At 35.6% G+C, this 16,163-nt stretch overlaps 1 protein-coding gene across 2 annotated transcripts in view; it reads right to left on the minus strand.

Annotated features, from left to right (window-relative positions):
* Nucleotides 1–16,163, minus strand: part of LOC108975285 (hemicentin-1) — a 449,942-nt gene that overhangs the window by 80,343 nt on the left and 353,436 nt on the right. For both annotated transcript variants that reach the window (XM_018943659.1, XM_018943658.1), the window contains exon 4: nt 9,545–9,661. In XM_018943659.1, the coding sequence (XP_018799204.1) occupies nt 9,545–9,661 (117 nt within the window). The remainder of the gene's footprint in view (nt 1–9,544; nt 9,662–16,163) is intronic.

Raw genomic sequence — 16,163 nt, forward strand, 5'->3', positions numbered from 1 at the left:
TGAGATTTATCAGCATGTTTGAAATTTATAAAGAATGTAATTCTACACGCTTTTGCATTAATCACTCACACTGCCACACTCAAAACGCATTGGCTATACGATGCGTTAGGGCTTGAGGAATTAAGGAGTTACGTGTGCAAGTGGTGAGTGKGTCAGCGTGAGTACGAGTGAACTGTGTATGTRTGTGTGTGTGCTTTTGTGATAGCCATTAMAATTAAYTTCTTATCCTTGCGCAGAAGGCAACGTTTAATGAGGCATTCAATTACGCATTGCTCCAGATATGCGAATTCGCTGTTGTTGTTGTTGTAGAACCGCAATGTTTGCGGTTTGCATGAGGCTTCATGAGCTGTTGCAATATTTGTTGTTGTTGTTGAAAGTTGTTGTCAGTTATTGTTATTGTTGTCAGCTGTTATTAGCAGCTGTCTAGGTGTTGTAGATTGACTGTAAATTGTTGTTGTTGTTCGGATCAGACTTTGACCGCCGCCCAACTGGTTGGAGACAATAAAGCTGCTGTTGTGTTTGCAGCCGATTGTATCATTGCAAGTAATTATAGGTGCAATGGTAAATACATATTGTCCGTTATCGCAGGCAAACTCGATCGCCACAACAACAAAAGCAACAACCATCGTCAGAGCTCAAAAGGCGTCTTGCCCCGCAACTCAGTTGCTCAACTTTAGCGCTTAACAGCTGCTTCTGGTTGCACTCTTTCGTGCGACAGATGGAACTGCATTGCTAGTTGCTGTTGTTGTTGTCATTTCCCAGCACTTAGTGCAATGTCGGACGGGCGACAGGCTTTGACCACAGCATACTCATCAGTGCGCAGGCACAAAGTGCATGTTAGGCAACCATCGGCTGCAGCTTCTTCGTCTTGTGGTGGCAGCGCTAGTTGTCAGCATTGTTGTGTTGTTGCTATTCTAACGGGCGCTGGGAAGTTTGTGCGGAAACAGCTTTCGACATTTAAATGTTGGCTATGTAACTTAAGTGTTTCGGATATGCATAAAGCACACAAAAGCTTACACTCACACTCTGCATATGTGTGTGTACACTTCATGCGAGTGTGTGTGTGTGTGAAACTTCGTTATTTATATTGCGAGCACAAATTTGTCGGTTCTACGAGTGTTAGGCAGCTACCGTTGTGGCTTCACATGATTGCTTTGCTGCTCTTGTTGTCTTTTGTTGTTATTTTTGTTGTTGATTTTGTAACCGGAAGCTATTTAGTACACGTAATATGTTGGCACAACAAAGTGCATGCAATAAATTGGTGTTGCAACAACGTGTAGCAGGCACAGTACAAACAGCGCCATTCGCAGTGGCAGCAACAAAGTGCAACATATGTATATCGCGCGTGTGTGGGTTTTGCAATAAGGACAAAAGCGTGCAATAATAGTTGTAGGTTGCGGTGAGAATAAATGAAAACTATAGAGCCACACAAATCGCCTCAATTTCCGGCTTAGCTGTCCGAATACAAACTCATTTGCCGCGTTTCTGCGCGCTCACACACACGCACACACGATCTCTAACGTGTGTATATGTATGTTGTATTTTTGTAATTTCATATTAAATTTAAAAAATATATATTTTTTTATTTTCAACACCATTCAACCTCAAATTATTACTCGAAATTGAAAGAAATCCATTCATTAAAGGTTACTCATACGACCTGTTGTACATAGAATGGAGTATATAATAATTATAATTGTTACAAGTGCTGTGGAGTTGGTTTAGTCATTTTTTTAAGAAATATAATTTGTTCAGATAATGCTTTTAATTTTAGTCTACAATAATTTACCAACTATCACTGGAATAAGTCTTTAGTCCTCTGTCGAACATTCTCAGGTTACGCATGTTCGTGAGAACAAACCTAAAAGACTGCAAGTCATCAGAATATGTATATGCAGAAGAAGAAGCCAAATGGCCAAAACATACAGCCGTTCAAAGGAAGTTGATATATATTATGACAAAAAGTACCCGGAAACTGTAAATAAAACGTAAAATATTTAATTATTCATCAATATTTATTTTGTTGCCCTCACAGTAATTCCCACCAGATGTAAACATTTATGCCTACGGTGTGTTTAGTCTTCGAAACACTATATAAGCACTTTTTGGCATAATCTTCTGCTCCTTCAGAGAATCTTGTTGTATCCCTTCGATAGACTCAAAAATGGGTTCCACGGAGAGATAATTTCAGTTCAAAAAAAAAATAAAATAAAATAAAATAAAAAATAAAAAATAAAAATCACACGACGACAAATATGGTGAATACGGTGATGGATCGATGCTATTCATTGCGTTTTTGGCCTTAAATTCGCTCACAATTTTATACTGTTTAAAGAAAAAACAATCCGCTTTATCGGGATAAGTCGAGCAAGAACGCAGTTCATACTCAAAATATCCACCAAAATTCTTCGAACAGACTCGCAGGAGATGTCGAACTCCCTTGCAATCTCTTATATCCATCTTCTTCACTTTTTTAATATTTTGGTCACTTGAAGAGGTTGTCCCGAACGAGGCAAGTCTTCAACACAAAAAATTTTACTTAGTTCTACGTATACTCTGCACAAAAAGAAAAAGCAGCTGATGTAAATAAGACAAACTCTTTGAAATTTTAATAGAATAAACTTCTTTTTTACAACAATATTATACGTTGTTTTTATTTTTCAAGATGTGGCAATTCAAGTGTTGCCATATGGCAACTCAAAACTTTATCGAATAGTTTGGCATTTTTGATGTTATGCACACTCAAAACATTTTGACATGCAAGCGCTATTTCTGTACAGTAACTTAAAATATTCATTTCATGTTCATATTTTCGGCTATGAAGCACCTTTATGGACCAGTGTTTATCGATGGCACGCGGAATTCAATGGATGATCACTCAAAGAAAAATTCACGGCCAAAATCAGTTGCTTTCCGAAATCTATTGACTGTGAACAAACTGTTACTGCAAAATCGTCATGTTACCTCTTGTGAGACTATAGGCATTAGTTGGACCAGCATGCGATCGAAACTTTATAGATTTCTCTTGATTATAGATAATGTAGATAATTTTTTACATTGGATTCCACACCATTTATCAGCACAGTAACTTCTGATCTGTTCGCAACCATTTCCTTGTCATTCTAGAAGTCTGAAAAATCAACCGCGGAAGACGAAGCACTCGTCATATTTGAATACTCAAAGCATCGGTCTGAGAAATCATCTACCTTATAGTTCTGACTGCTCACCGAATGACTATTTTTGTTAGAAAATAAGTTTATAAAATTTACTAATATAAGATAAGATAATAGATGAGGATTGCACCGCGACCTAATGTCTATTATATCCTCACCTTAGTCCCCACGACGCATCTAGCCGCAGCATATTGATAAACTCCAATATACTGATAGGTGTTAGTGAGGCGATGTGATCTCTAAGTGGTAACATGGATCTAAGGGACTTTATTCTGCATACGAAGACTTTTTGCAGTCACTTGGCAGGTGTTTAGGCTGCCTGTCGCAGTTTGTAGAATTATAAAATTTGCCAGAACATGTAGCTAATGAATGAATTTTTAGAAAAATGGTGCTTTACTGATTAAAATTTATTTTTTAATAAAAAGGTTTGGAGTATCCGCTTTATGCTCCAAGTTTGCTTAAAGTTTTTGGAAGATTGAGAGCTTGTGTTCAAGAATTAGCAGAGGTTTGGAATTTTTCAAAAACACGAGAACAACTTTCGGTCTAGAAATTTTTTGCTTTAGCTTAGGTCAGTTATCAAGATTCTATAAGGCGAAATATATTATTTGAACCCTCGGGGGGATATTTGCATAGCGTTCATAGCGTTAAACTTAAATGAGAAATCTGCTTTTATCCACCCATCTCTTACATTGATCTCTATATTGACCATAAAGATTAAATAACCTTTATTAATACAAAACCGTTTTTAGAAATTATTATTTTCTTTCACAATAGATATATTCTTTTTCAAGAATATGTGCACAAAACTCTTAAAATTCAAATATCTAGTATAATAGTGTGCTGTTAAAAGCTTTAATAAATATACATCTACTTTTGTCGATACCTGCACATACGCCAGCCAGCCACTCTTCATAACAATGAGCAAGTGGGTACTTTTGTACTTAAAGCTAAGCCGTTGCAACCAAAAATTGAGCAGACAACGAGCCACCGCACATACTCACACATACACATGCATGCGCCTCTATTTAAAGCAGTTTGAAACAACAACGGCCCGGCTGACCAGCAACTTGCACACAACTAAACCATAAACCCAACACACAACCGGCCGGACCACTTACGACGACACACCTAATACCGAGCATTACTTGGTCGTTTTTACCACTGACGCTTAAATTGTTTTTGTAGGAATGCTAGGGAAGTGTTGGGCGAGCAGTTGTCGGCAGAAGTGGGCGGAGCGCTGGTGTGGCAGACTTTGAGCGGAGTAAAGTGCCCAAGCGCTATCAGTGACCACAACGGGTTGCAGCGGCCTCAAGTTGTCCTTTGGTCTCAAACACACACACATATATATAGGAACAAACACGCAGCAATGCAAACAGCTAAAACAAAAGCTTGAAAGGCAAGGAGTAATAGTAATGCCAGAGAGCAGTCAACTGAAATGAGTTAAGTTTTTCTGGAAGACTAGACAATGTACATAAAACGGTCTCGGGTACGTCCTGTATTCTTAGCCATGTTGCGGTTTCCTTTCAAGTTCTTAACTGACCCGTAAGATTTTTGTGTGGAATTATCATGTTTTGTAGCCAATGCTGGTGCTGTTATTGTTGTTGTTGTTGTGCTTTTCGTTTGCTTTCGTTTTCGGTTTAATGCCCAGCAGTTGCAAAAGTCAACTCTAATGTATCTACTTTATGCATTTCCTCACATCACATGCTGCTTCTCATACGCACACAAACACGCGCACGTATACACATACATATAAACACATACATACTTAAGCTCACGCTTATGCACCAGCATGTTTATATAAATTTATTTGCATGTTTCTTTGTGCGCTTGTTTGTGTTTGTGAGCGCCTTTCTATGGCTGTATGTGTATGTGTGTGTGCATGGACATGCTATTTGTCCGAGTGCGAGAATTTATTACATTTTGAGCAGGCCAATATTGCTGCCAATGCCACGAAAGATATATGACTTGAGGCTAAATGATTTAGCAAAATGCCAGCGGTGGCAGGGGCGTGGAAAGTGGTAGGCGGACGTTGTCCTTAATGGATTTGCACTCTGTGATTAACTTATAAACTTCGAAGACGCACGCTTAAGCGGCATATGTGTGTTTACAAATAAATTACAGCAAAATTTTTGAGTTATATTTTGCCAACAACAATATATCAAAACATGCGGAAGAATGTACCAAGGCAATTTATGGTTCTATATTGCAACTGTAAATAAAATTATTAACATTTGACGTTTAAATGCCGTTTGCTGTGGCTGTGCCCACAAAATTCAAGACTTTAAGCAATTTAAATGCAACAAAATACTTTAAGCGCAGCTATACCGCACCTATTTAACATAGGCTTTATAATATTCTTCAAAAATTGGACAGTTTTCCTTACAAGTATTACAAGTATTTGATGATTTATAAAATAATTATAACTTCAGCTGGTTATATTAAGTTTGCTAAGTTTTTGCTTATAAGTCTAATGATCTCATTAATGATCAGCTTGACGAGCCAAGTAGATTGAGCCATGTCCGTCTGTACATCTATCTGTCTGTATATTTGCACTCATCCTTTTCTTCTCAAGGAGCCACTAATATGTCGGAACCGCCGATATTGGACCACTATAGAATATTGCTATCTTACAAGCTGAACGATGGGAAACAAATCTTAGTTTAGAAACTTTTTTTATTTGAAGAGATATCTTCACGAATTATTTCTTGAGACAACGGTACAAACAGTGAAGAAATTATGATGATTGAATTACCCTAGCATATAACAACAACTAGAATAGAAGAATCTTGATGAAAGATTTTCCTTTCCGAAATGGTTGAGAGGCTCTGCCTTAGATCGCTGACCCATATATATTGTTGGAATCTGAGAATTCCTGTCTCGTCTTCTATTGCTGCTAAATGATTTTAAACCCAAAAGGAGCGCAAATGTCAGTTTGTAATGTGACAAAAGTTGAGGCTTTAATGGAAAATAGTTCAGTTTCTGACCCTGACTCGGGTTATTATCATATTTGGTCCTTGGAAATCCAATTTTAGTAGTAAAAAGTCTATATATCCCCACATCAGCCACCAGTGTGTTAGGTAGCGACCTAACGACCATATATCTAAATAATTTATCTTCATGCAATGTTTATAAAAAAAAATATTTTGAAAGAAAAATTGTGCACTTAGCTATTAAAATGTATAATTTAAATTTCTACGAGTCAGCAGATCATCAGTCACTTTCATCCACCTCTTCTCACCTCCTGTCATTTCGCACACCCACATACATATGTGGCCCATAATTCAAGTTACAGTGATTGCGTTACCATTTTATAGACCAAGTAATAAAATAGAGATGCACATAAATTTAAATAGGTCATTGCCGTCCATACGTCATTCAGCGAACCGCCAACTGTCAATCACAAGCAAATGCAAGCGCATCATCAGCGACTAACAGCGGCCATCGAATGTAAAAGCTCATTTCCCGACACTTTATACTACAAAAACGTATTTGCAGTATTTATGAGTATTTTTTTTTGCTATTGTTGTCTTTTGATAACTCAGTTTCGGGGCCTGAATCTTTTTTTTTTTTTTTTGAGAGGTGCTTTAAAAACACTTTCAATTATTTTCTGACGTTTAATGGCGCGTCTGAACGGTGTGTGTCTATGCGAAATGTTGGAAAAGTGGCACCGATTGCCGCGTCAGCGACAGAGTCTATGTGTTTCTAGGTAATCGTGTCTTTATGGCACAGTGTGGGTTCTTAATTCACCTGTGGTGTGTTATTTTTCTATTTTATGTTTATAAATGTGTGTGTGCGGCTAATAAGCAGGCCAGAAACGACGTCCCTGTACTCAACACAAAAATAAGCAGCGATAATAAAAAAAAAACGAAAGAAGTTAAAAACGCTTTCATAAACCAAAATGTGATATACTCTCGTAATAAGTGGCGTTAAATATGCCAAATTGCCTTTTCACTCCACTTTCGTAAATTTGGCTTTGACTTGCAGTTAACGGAGATGAAATAAAAGTGCTTACCACCACACTGTTAATATAAAGTGGAAACGGGCATTATCTTTTAACAAGCAATTTTACGGTATTTTTATACATAGCACACACAYACACGCACGCACTTATGTAAGTGTATAGTAAACCCAGTAACAATATAAATAAGCGAAAAGCCGTTGAAGCATGCACTGTCTTGCCTGCCCGCTCACATCAATCATGTGCTGTACGTTAGGTTCTCAGCTTATGCTGCAATGCAAGCAACGAGAACGCACACACACATAGACATAATACACTGTTAAAATAAAAGCGCCCTTGCTTAAGCTAATGAAGCTCATATTCATAGTAAATCAGCGTTGCCATACTCCAGCATCTGACCAAGCTATTTGGGTGTGTGTGCACACATACAATCACACGGCTACAAACTTTTGTAAGCAATTTTCTCTGGTTATCTAATTTACTGTATTCCTCATATTTACTCCATAGACGTAATTTGTGATTTTGAACTTCACGTTTGTCACGTATGCTTAGTGAGATGGATTTGAGRTTTAAGGTACATGTATGTATGTATGGCGGGAAATGCGTGTGCTTTTGCATTATCTGAAATTTTCTTTTACTTTGAAATTTAGTAGAACATTAGCTGTAAATTGAGGAGTATAATGATAAAAGAGTACTTTGGACTTCCTAAATTCACATATTTCATACTTTCAGAATACACTATGTTATTATGTATGGAACTCGATTTGTTCTTGGCCACTGCCGGCATGCTTGCGGAATTCCATAACCCAACAACAACCCAATTTTTGACAGTTTTCAAGCATAAATCGGCCGTTGTCACGCTCTTGCCCACAGGGAATTCTCTAACAACGTCAAATCGCACGACCGACGCCATTCTACTGGGTCATTTCGTGAGATAACACATTCTCCATACTTGGTTTTCGATAAATCGATTGTGACGTTGGCTGTGTGGCTTGTGGCTAAGTCCTGACGGAACCACATATTCTTCAAGTCCATATCATTCAACCTGGGGCCAAAAATATTCGGATGCACATAAACCGCATCAGACCGTAATTGTGACTCATGGAGTACGTGTTGATTGCTGTCTGGCCAATAACACATATTTTGCTTGTTGATGAAGCCATTCACCTAGAAGTGAGCCTCATCGCGGAACATGATTTTTCGATGAAAATCCGGATCACTTTCAAGTTGTTGCTCAGCCCAATTCACGAAAATATAACGGTTTTGGTGGTCAAACGGCTTCAGTTCTTGCCTCAATTTGATCTTGTAAGGAAATACGCTAAGATCTTTTTGCCATAATTCGCCATAACGTCGTCACAGAGATGCCCAAGGTTTGAGAACAACGTGTAAGTGACTTATTTCGATCACTGGCATTATTTCATCATTATTTGTCACACTGGCAGGGGAACATTTTGTACTGTGCCTTGTGTGTGTGGTGGAAAAACTCGTTACATACTCAAAACATTTTGACATATGAGTGCTATCTGTGGTGTATACAGTTACATAAATGATTCGTCCGGGCTAAAAATGGAATCAAATCATGAACATGTATTCAATAGAATTTGTGGATCACTGCAAGGCGAATTTCAAGATGAACATGACAAGTTCGGTACCACTCGAAGACCTATAGAAGAGTTTCACGAAGCTAAGCATTTGCTAGAAAAGAAATGCAGGCAGACGTATTTCGCAGTGACTCATATGTAAATGTGTTGTAAGCTGAATAAATCAGAGTTAAGGGAACTTGTAAACGGTTTTGAAAACTTCTGAAAATTCAAAATTAGTTTGACTGTCATTCCAACTACACTAAGCAGGTTTGTTTAATAAAAGATATTAAAAGCAGCAATTACAAAGCAAAGAATAGAATATAAGAATGGTTGATAAAAAACCGACTTTTATCTCATAATAATAGATTTTATAATAAAAGTGAGTCTCTTGGTGTCAATTTCATATTGCAATACTGCCAGTCATTTATGGAAGCAATTCTAACTTTTCGGTCTACATTAATACTTGAAACGAGGGGCAAGTGAAGGAGTCTATCTCAGATATTCTATGATGTAAAAAATTTTAATAATTTCGACTCGTTGCTGGATTGTAACCTTTCCATGATGAAATGTCCTGAAGAGAAATATCAAAAGGGTCCGAAAAAATATGGGCTTCTTTACTATCAGTGTCGTTTTACTTTTGTGGTGCCCTATCGAAAAAACATATACTTAAAGGTAAGGAAAAACATAATCCTGATTAAATGGATATTTGCATCTTACGTTTATATAACGAGTGCTTATTTCTTACTAAATTCTCTCATATTACGAAGAAAATACTTAAAACTAATTTTCATTTCTTTGTTAAAATTCAACAACATATTGCTAAAACTCACCTGTATTGGCAACTTCGCATGGCAATCTTATTGTGTCGCCAGCAACGAATTTGAATGTCTCCGAACGTGAAATGAACATCGGCTCGTGCTTGTTCATCAAATTGCTAGACGCCAACACTGCAAATGGGAAGCAAAACAAAAGATGCAACAAATTAATAATATAACGATAATATTATAATATATGTATAGTGATTGAACGTGTGCTTCTAATACGCTGTTACTAAAAATAAATTTGCTTACATAAGTTATAGACCTCAGGAAATGTGGACAAGAACATATTCCTAACAGCCATACTTAGTCATTCAAAATGCAAAACAACCTACCATCAACAAACAAATAACATAAACTTATGAAAAGTGCTGTTACGTTATTTTTCATTTTGGGTGACAATTTGTTCGATTTTAATTGCGACTGTTTCAAGAGTCGCAAAAATAATTGCGTATACGCACTGGCCTGCACAATGATGCAATTGCAGTGATCTGCTTTGGAATTAATTATAATTTCACTTCAAATATTCACTTCGATTTCGGTTACTGCATTGTTCTTGTACTTGTGTCTAATTTCATTTGGAATATTTATGAATTTATTCAACGAGTATTATAATAAATATATATATGTTTGTGTAAGTTAAATAGTTGAACGTAAATATTTGTAATTTTTCTCGCTGCAGTGACTCTCGAAATCGGCTTGTCAACCCAAAGAACCACCGCATTGAGAAAAATTTCACAAATTTTATATTTTATCACTTTCTGACGAGAGAAATTTCAAAAGTATCTTGCATTTATTACTTATTAACTTAAAATTGAGTAAATTTTGTATGCCCTGAATAAGACAGGAAGGAAACTTCGGAGTCTTTTAAAGCACATTCAAAATGATCAAGCTGTTGAGAAAAGTCATTTAACCATATCCGTCTGTCCATCTACATACTGTAAGAAATCGTTTTGATATATAGCTATAGATGTCATACAAACTGAATAATCGGATTCAAGTGTTTGTATGAAGAGCACTTTTATTTGATGAGATATCTTCACGAAATTTCGCATAGATTATTGCCTAAGGTAATATTGTGCAAGGGAATTGTTCAAACTTATCGATCAAAAATATTTCGCTATATGGAAAACTTTTTAATTTAACAATATATTTTGACCAAACTTGGCACAGATTATTGATAGTAAGGAGGCATATAACTGTCATACAAACTGATTGATTACAATTCAGTCTTTTCATACCGTTTTATCGTGTCAAAAGAAACGTACCTAAGTGTATTATAGCTTGGATGCAACCGAAGTTATCTGAGTTTTAAACATTTGGTTATTATATTTTTCTTTCCCAAACTGTAAAATTACCTTAAACTCGTATACATCACATTCATGCAAACAAGTTATGGGTAAAGCAAGTTTATTTACAAAATATTAATTTAAAAATAAAACGACGTTAGAATTACGCAATACCAAAACCAAAAACCGCTGACATCTGCGCTTATCTATGTAAGCTGAAGTGGTAAGAAAATGTATAAAATATAACAAAATACTGAAACATGTCTAATGAGAACTTCATAAATATTTATAAACTATATTAGCTTATGATTACTCATATAAAGAAGGATAGCGTAGCTGCTTCAGTATTTAAGTGACAGCCGAAAAAGCGACTGAATTATTAATGAATGCTGTAAATTTTTACTTTATATACAGAACAAATATTGCATTTGAATGCTTAATGCGAAATATGTATGTATGTATGTATGTATGTATGTATGTATGTATGTATGTATGTATGTATAGATACTAATGAGTAAATAACTATGCTTGCATCGTCTCAAAGGAATTAGCACTAGAACCAAATAAATAACTCTCCCGCGTATACATATACGCACATGACAAGCACAATTATACCAAGCTTAACTAGAAAATACAAGCAAATACATTTTCACATACAAACATACATACAAATGTATAACCAAGCACTTCACACCTAACATGACAAGTCGAATCGTTGTTAATGCCAGGAGCAACATGTTTATCAACGCCATTGTCACCATAGAAACGCATGCATAGACGCACGCACACATACATGCACACAATGAGTTTGCGCATATATTAACATAAAATATGTAGGCGGCAGCAAAAAGCAGCAAAGCAGCCATTGCCAAGCGTTATCACCTCAAAGCAATTCACGCGCTGCCGTTATGCAACACAAGCATTGTTGCCATGTCATCTAATTATGGTCCATCAGATATTGCAACCATGAATATATTAATTTTGTGATTTACTCCAACATTGCAGTGGAACAATTCATCTTCAAACCACAAACACACACACACACACACACTCAAGCACTTAAATAATACTCTTACAAACACAGAAATACACAGGCAAATACTCATACACGCTTCCTGTCTGCTGCTGCTGCCGTCTCGTTGGCAAAATGGAGTACATATTTTATAGATTATGCGCAAATCTACAAGCCACAGTCAGATTATTTATGAGGTTTGATGGCACATTTCACAAATAATAAGGCTCGTACGTAATTAATTCGTGTATGGATTTCGAGAAAAATAACATAAATGGCTTATGGCAGCAGACACACACATACACGCAGACACTTGCAGAGTGTATATTTATGTACATTCAATTGCATATGTATTAGTAGCCGTTATATATGTGTTGGTATTCACTTCAGCCGCCCCAACTGGCAAGTGTATTGAAGCTCCGGTGCGCCACGACGTATGAGTGACACTTGTTTACAACGTAGCAGGCTGTCGAATAAGCAGTAAACCCTGCTGCATGATTAAATCACTTGTTGCTGGTGCTAGCATCTGTGATTATGCCACACCATTCGATGTTGTGTGTGTGTTATGAGCTGGTGAACTGATCGAAATTTGTATAAACATATATGTACATACATGGGTAAGTAAGCCATGTTATTGTGGTTATTGTGCCTCGATAGAGATTTTCATACGAAACTAGTACAATATTAAATTTTTAAATTGTGAGCAGGCAATAATGTAGTCAAAGATATCACAAAGGCAGAAAATTGAGATTATAATTAAATAAAAAACAATTTTTATTAGGAAGAGTACTTATTTTAGTGTAAAGAAAACTAACTATTAGAGAAATGTACAAAGAAATATAAATTTTAATATTCAAAGAGCTTTTCTTTCTAAAGATGAATTGTTCTATTTAATTTATTCCTTTTTGTTTATTTTTTAAATAATTTAAACAGTTTACAATCACTTAAAGCGATTCCAGCTGTCGGAACGTATCGCGATGAACATATAAGTGCACAGTTTAGTTATCAATAAAGCGCTTGTCATACAATTTACAAGGTGTGTTCTAAAGTAAACAGAAAGTTAAAAAAAAAATCAGGAAAAATGTTTTTTCGGCAAAATTAATTTATTTTATTCAAAATAGTTTCCTTCTGCCTCAATACAGCTTTTTACACGGTCCAAAAGCAAAATATCTATACACTAAAATGTTTTTAAACGCCTACATTAAGGCGCATTGATTTATAATACATTGCTGTGGAAACAAGGAATGAGCTAAGGTATTTTTGGGAAGGTAATATCATCAGTATGCCGACGATGACAACATGCATGAATTCTATTGTTTCATTTGAAGTATCCGCAGTACCAAGCAATAAAAATCACTACAGAAATTTTTTCGTACAACTATTTCCAATTATTTACTTTGCGGACTAGAAACAAACGGTTTTACCCTGGTCGGCTTGTGAGCTATGTCAATTTTGGTTCTAACCGATGCCAGAAGAAGTGCCGTTACATAGTTTATGAGAAGTAGTATGCGAATTTCAATATTTATCGATGCCACTACCAGTGTCTCATACCGCTAGACCCCCAAAAGTGTTAAACGTGGCTTTGCTAGTGTAGAACAAGTGCACAAGAAATGCTCCTTTGTTTTCTTTGGTTTTGCTCTTGACCTTTTCTGCAGTCATCTTTAACTGTCAACCCCATTCTGCAAGCATGTGCCGCCTCCTGATTGATACAAGTGATTATTCCAATATCTAAATGAGTGACTAATGCAGTTTTTAATCCCGATGGATTCTTTCATCGTATTTCCATATGCCTTGCAATCCTCTTGTCTACGTAGTAGATCGTTAGCACAATGCTTGGCTTATCTGCGTTATTGAATCACAGCCGTACACCACTCGTGGCAATCTCGTTCACTATTTTATTGCCACCTATGCTTTTGTGACCTGGAATCCGGTAGAAGTGAAGATGCTGACTCTACGGGTGCTTGCCGATGCATTAGAGGCTAGCTCCTCACCTTTCCCAATAATATACACTGGATTGTTTATTGTTGTTATCTATCTTGTTTTTTGGACAGCATATCCCCGCACCAACTCCATTTTCGTTCTCCATTTTCGAACCATCCATTTAAACGGACTTTTTTAGCACATTTCTTAATAGTTTTTTTGACATTGACTTCTCAAAAATATTGATATTTGTTTCAATAAATTATGTAAAGTTGTATGGTAATACTAATCCTGTACAGGAATTTATGAGGTAAGTATTTATACAGTTTTGAGTTTGAACACTGAGATCAGTCCCTGTTTCCTTCTGTTATGTTACTTTTGTTAAGTTTGCAGGTTACCTTTCGAAATAGTACCCAAATAGCTATGCTACAACCCAACTTTGGTGTTTTAGCACATTCTTTACGAATTCTCTATAAATTTTGTATATATGCGAGTTGACCTACTTTATATAAGGCAGCCATACTGCAAGTTTCTAAGATTTACCAAATAAAGCAAATAGCTTACATAACTTCTATACCGCAGATAAAAAAAAAACCTGCTGCCGAGCTTATTATCAATAAATTAATGTTATACTCTTATTTACTTATTTAATTATGACGAGCACTGAGCTGTTAGGCGAGGAATTATATTCAATTTATTTAAGTTGCGGCCTTCGAAAGTTTGGCCAAAATATATGCATTTGATATGCAAATAGCAAATAGATGCCATCCTCCTTGCAACTAACCGACATATTTGACTTATCAAATCCTTTTAAAATATTATAAATTATATGCACACACGCGCACCGACGCATGCGTATTTGTGGCAAATTAATCCTATTAGTAAAATTATAAATTCCATGGAAATTGTAAACGTTTCCGATAAGCCAATTCACTTTTATCGAGATTCCGGAGAATGTCATAAATTCTATTAGAAGCTAATCTCTTTAAGTTCATCTATTACAATAGCTGTCAGGCCGATTTGCATATGTAACGTACGTAACGATGTGTATGTGTGGAAATGTGGGCGTGTGTTAGTACTCGTATGTGTCTCTAATGTGTGTGTTCGGCATTTACATATGTCGAATAAATAATTAGTTCACGCTCCGCCTAAAGAAGCCATCCATTTGCCGTAATGACCAGCTAACTTAGATTGGCTTATTCTGGCAGCAGATATTTGCTCATGTAATGTAAATTATGTTATTAATTTGAGGGGAATTGTTTGAGGATATTTGTTTTTTAGTAGAAAATAGTAGAAGTGGAAGTTCTTCATGTGAAATTCAAAGGAATTATATAAATTTTGGAAACAGTTTTTGAAACAGTGCGAAGCAGCCAAAAATATCATACATAGACATATGCGGCGTAGTTGAAATTAATTTCGTTTTTTCTGATTAGGAAAGTCTCAATTTAATGCGCTTGTTGTCGATCTATGCAAAGTGCCTGTTTCCCGTCACATTTCATCTTACAAAATTAGCGATTATTACTTTTTTCCTAGAAAAACATTAATTCAAAGTACTATTAAGCATTTTGCTGCATATGCGCTGCATTAAACAAAATTAAACATATTCATTACATTAATAAAACACATTGTACATACAGCTATCATAAGTAGTCATAATATTTAATTATATCTGTATTTCAACATTTGCTATAGTTGCTACTCAAACTACTACCGATATTAATTATGCTCATCGGCCAATTAGCTATAGGTCGAGAACCATCACCTGAGTAATTGCCCACATTTTGATGACGATACTTTAGTTTTATTTCATTGATGATAACGCTGTTCCATAAAAGAGAAATAATATTTTTTTATAGAAAACAATTCATAATTAATTTTTGAAGAAAATAACTGAATATATAGCTTAAAAGTTACTGATTTTCATCTATGATTAAATTAGCTTCCATTCATTGCATGTTTTACTCAATGCGCCCAAATGTAGGCAAGGTTTTAGAGTAGTTTTCACTTTTATGTACCTTTTACAGCAAAAAATATATAAAAAAAGCAGTAGCATTGGTTATAAAGCGGTTGATATTTTAAGAAATAATATCTATGATGAGTAACAAAAATATTATCGATTTTGAAATCTGTTCGCTCATATTCAAAATTTCAGAAATGGGTAAAGGCTATAATTTTTAATTGAAACTTATTAAAAGTTTCTTAGTAAAACTAAGAAATAAAAAAATTCTTTACTAAAATATACTTTCTCCAAAACTTAAGTGGACACATGCTAATTCACTCTTTTGAATTTTGCATTTAAGCTTAATTTCTGCTCTAAAAAAATCTAACGATGGTTAGGTACATTTGGTTAAGGCACTATTGAGTTACAAAAACTCGTTCTTTTTGGTATATTAATAAAATGTACATACAT

This window comes from Bactrocera latifrons, unplaced genomic scaffold (genome assembly GCF_001853355.1).
Source record: "Bactrocera latifrons isolate USDA-ARS-PBARC rearing strain unplaced genomic scaffold, ASM185335v1 scaffold_63, whole genome shotgun sequence".
NCBI lineage: Eukaryota > Metazoa > Arthropoda > Insecta > Diptera > Tephritidae > Bactrocera > Bactrocera latifrons.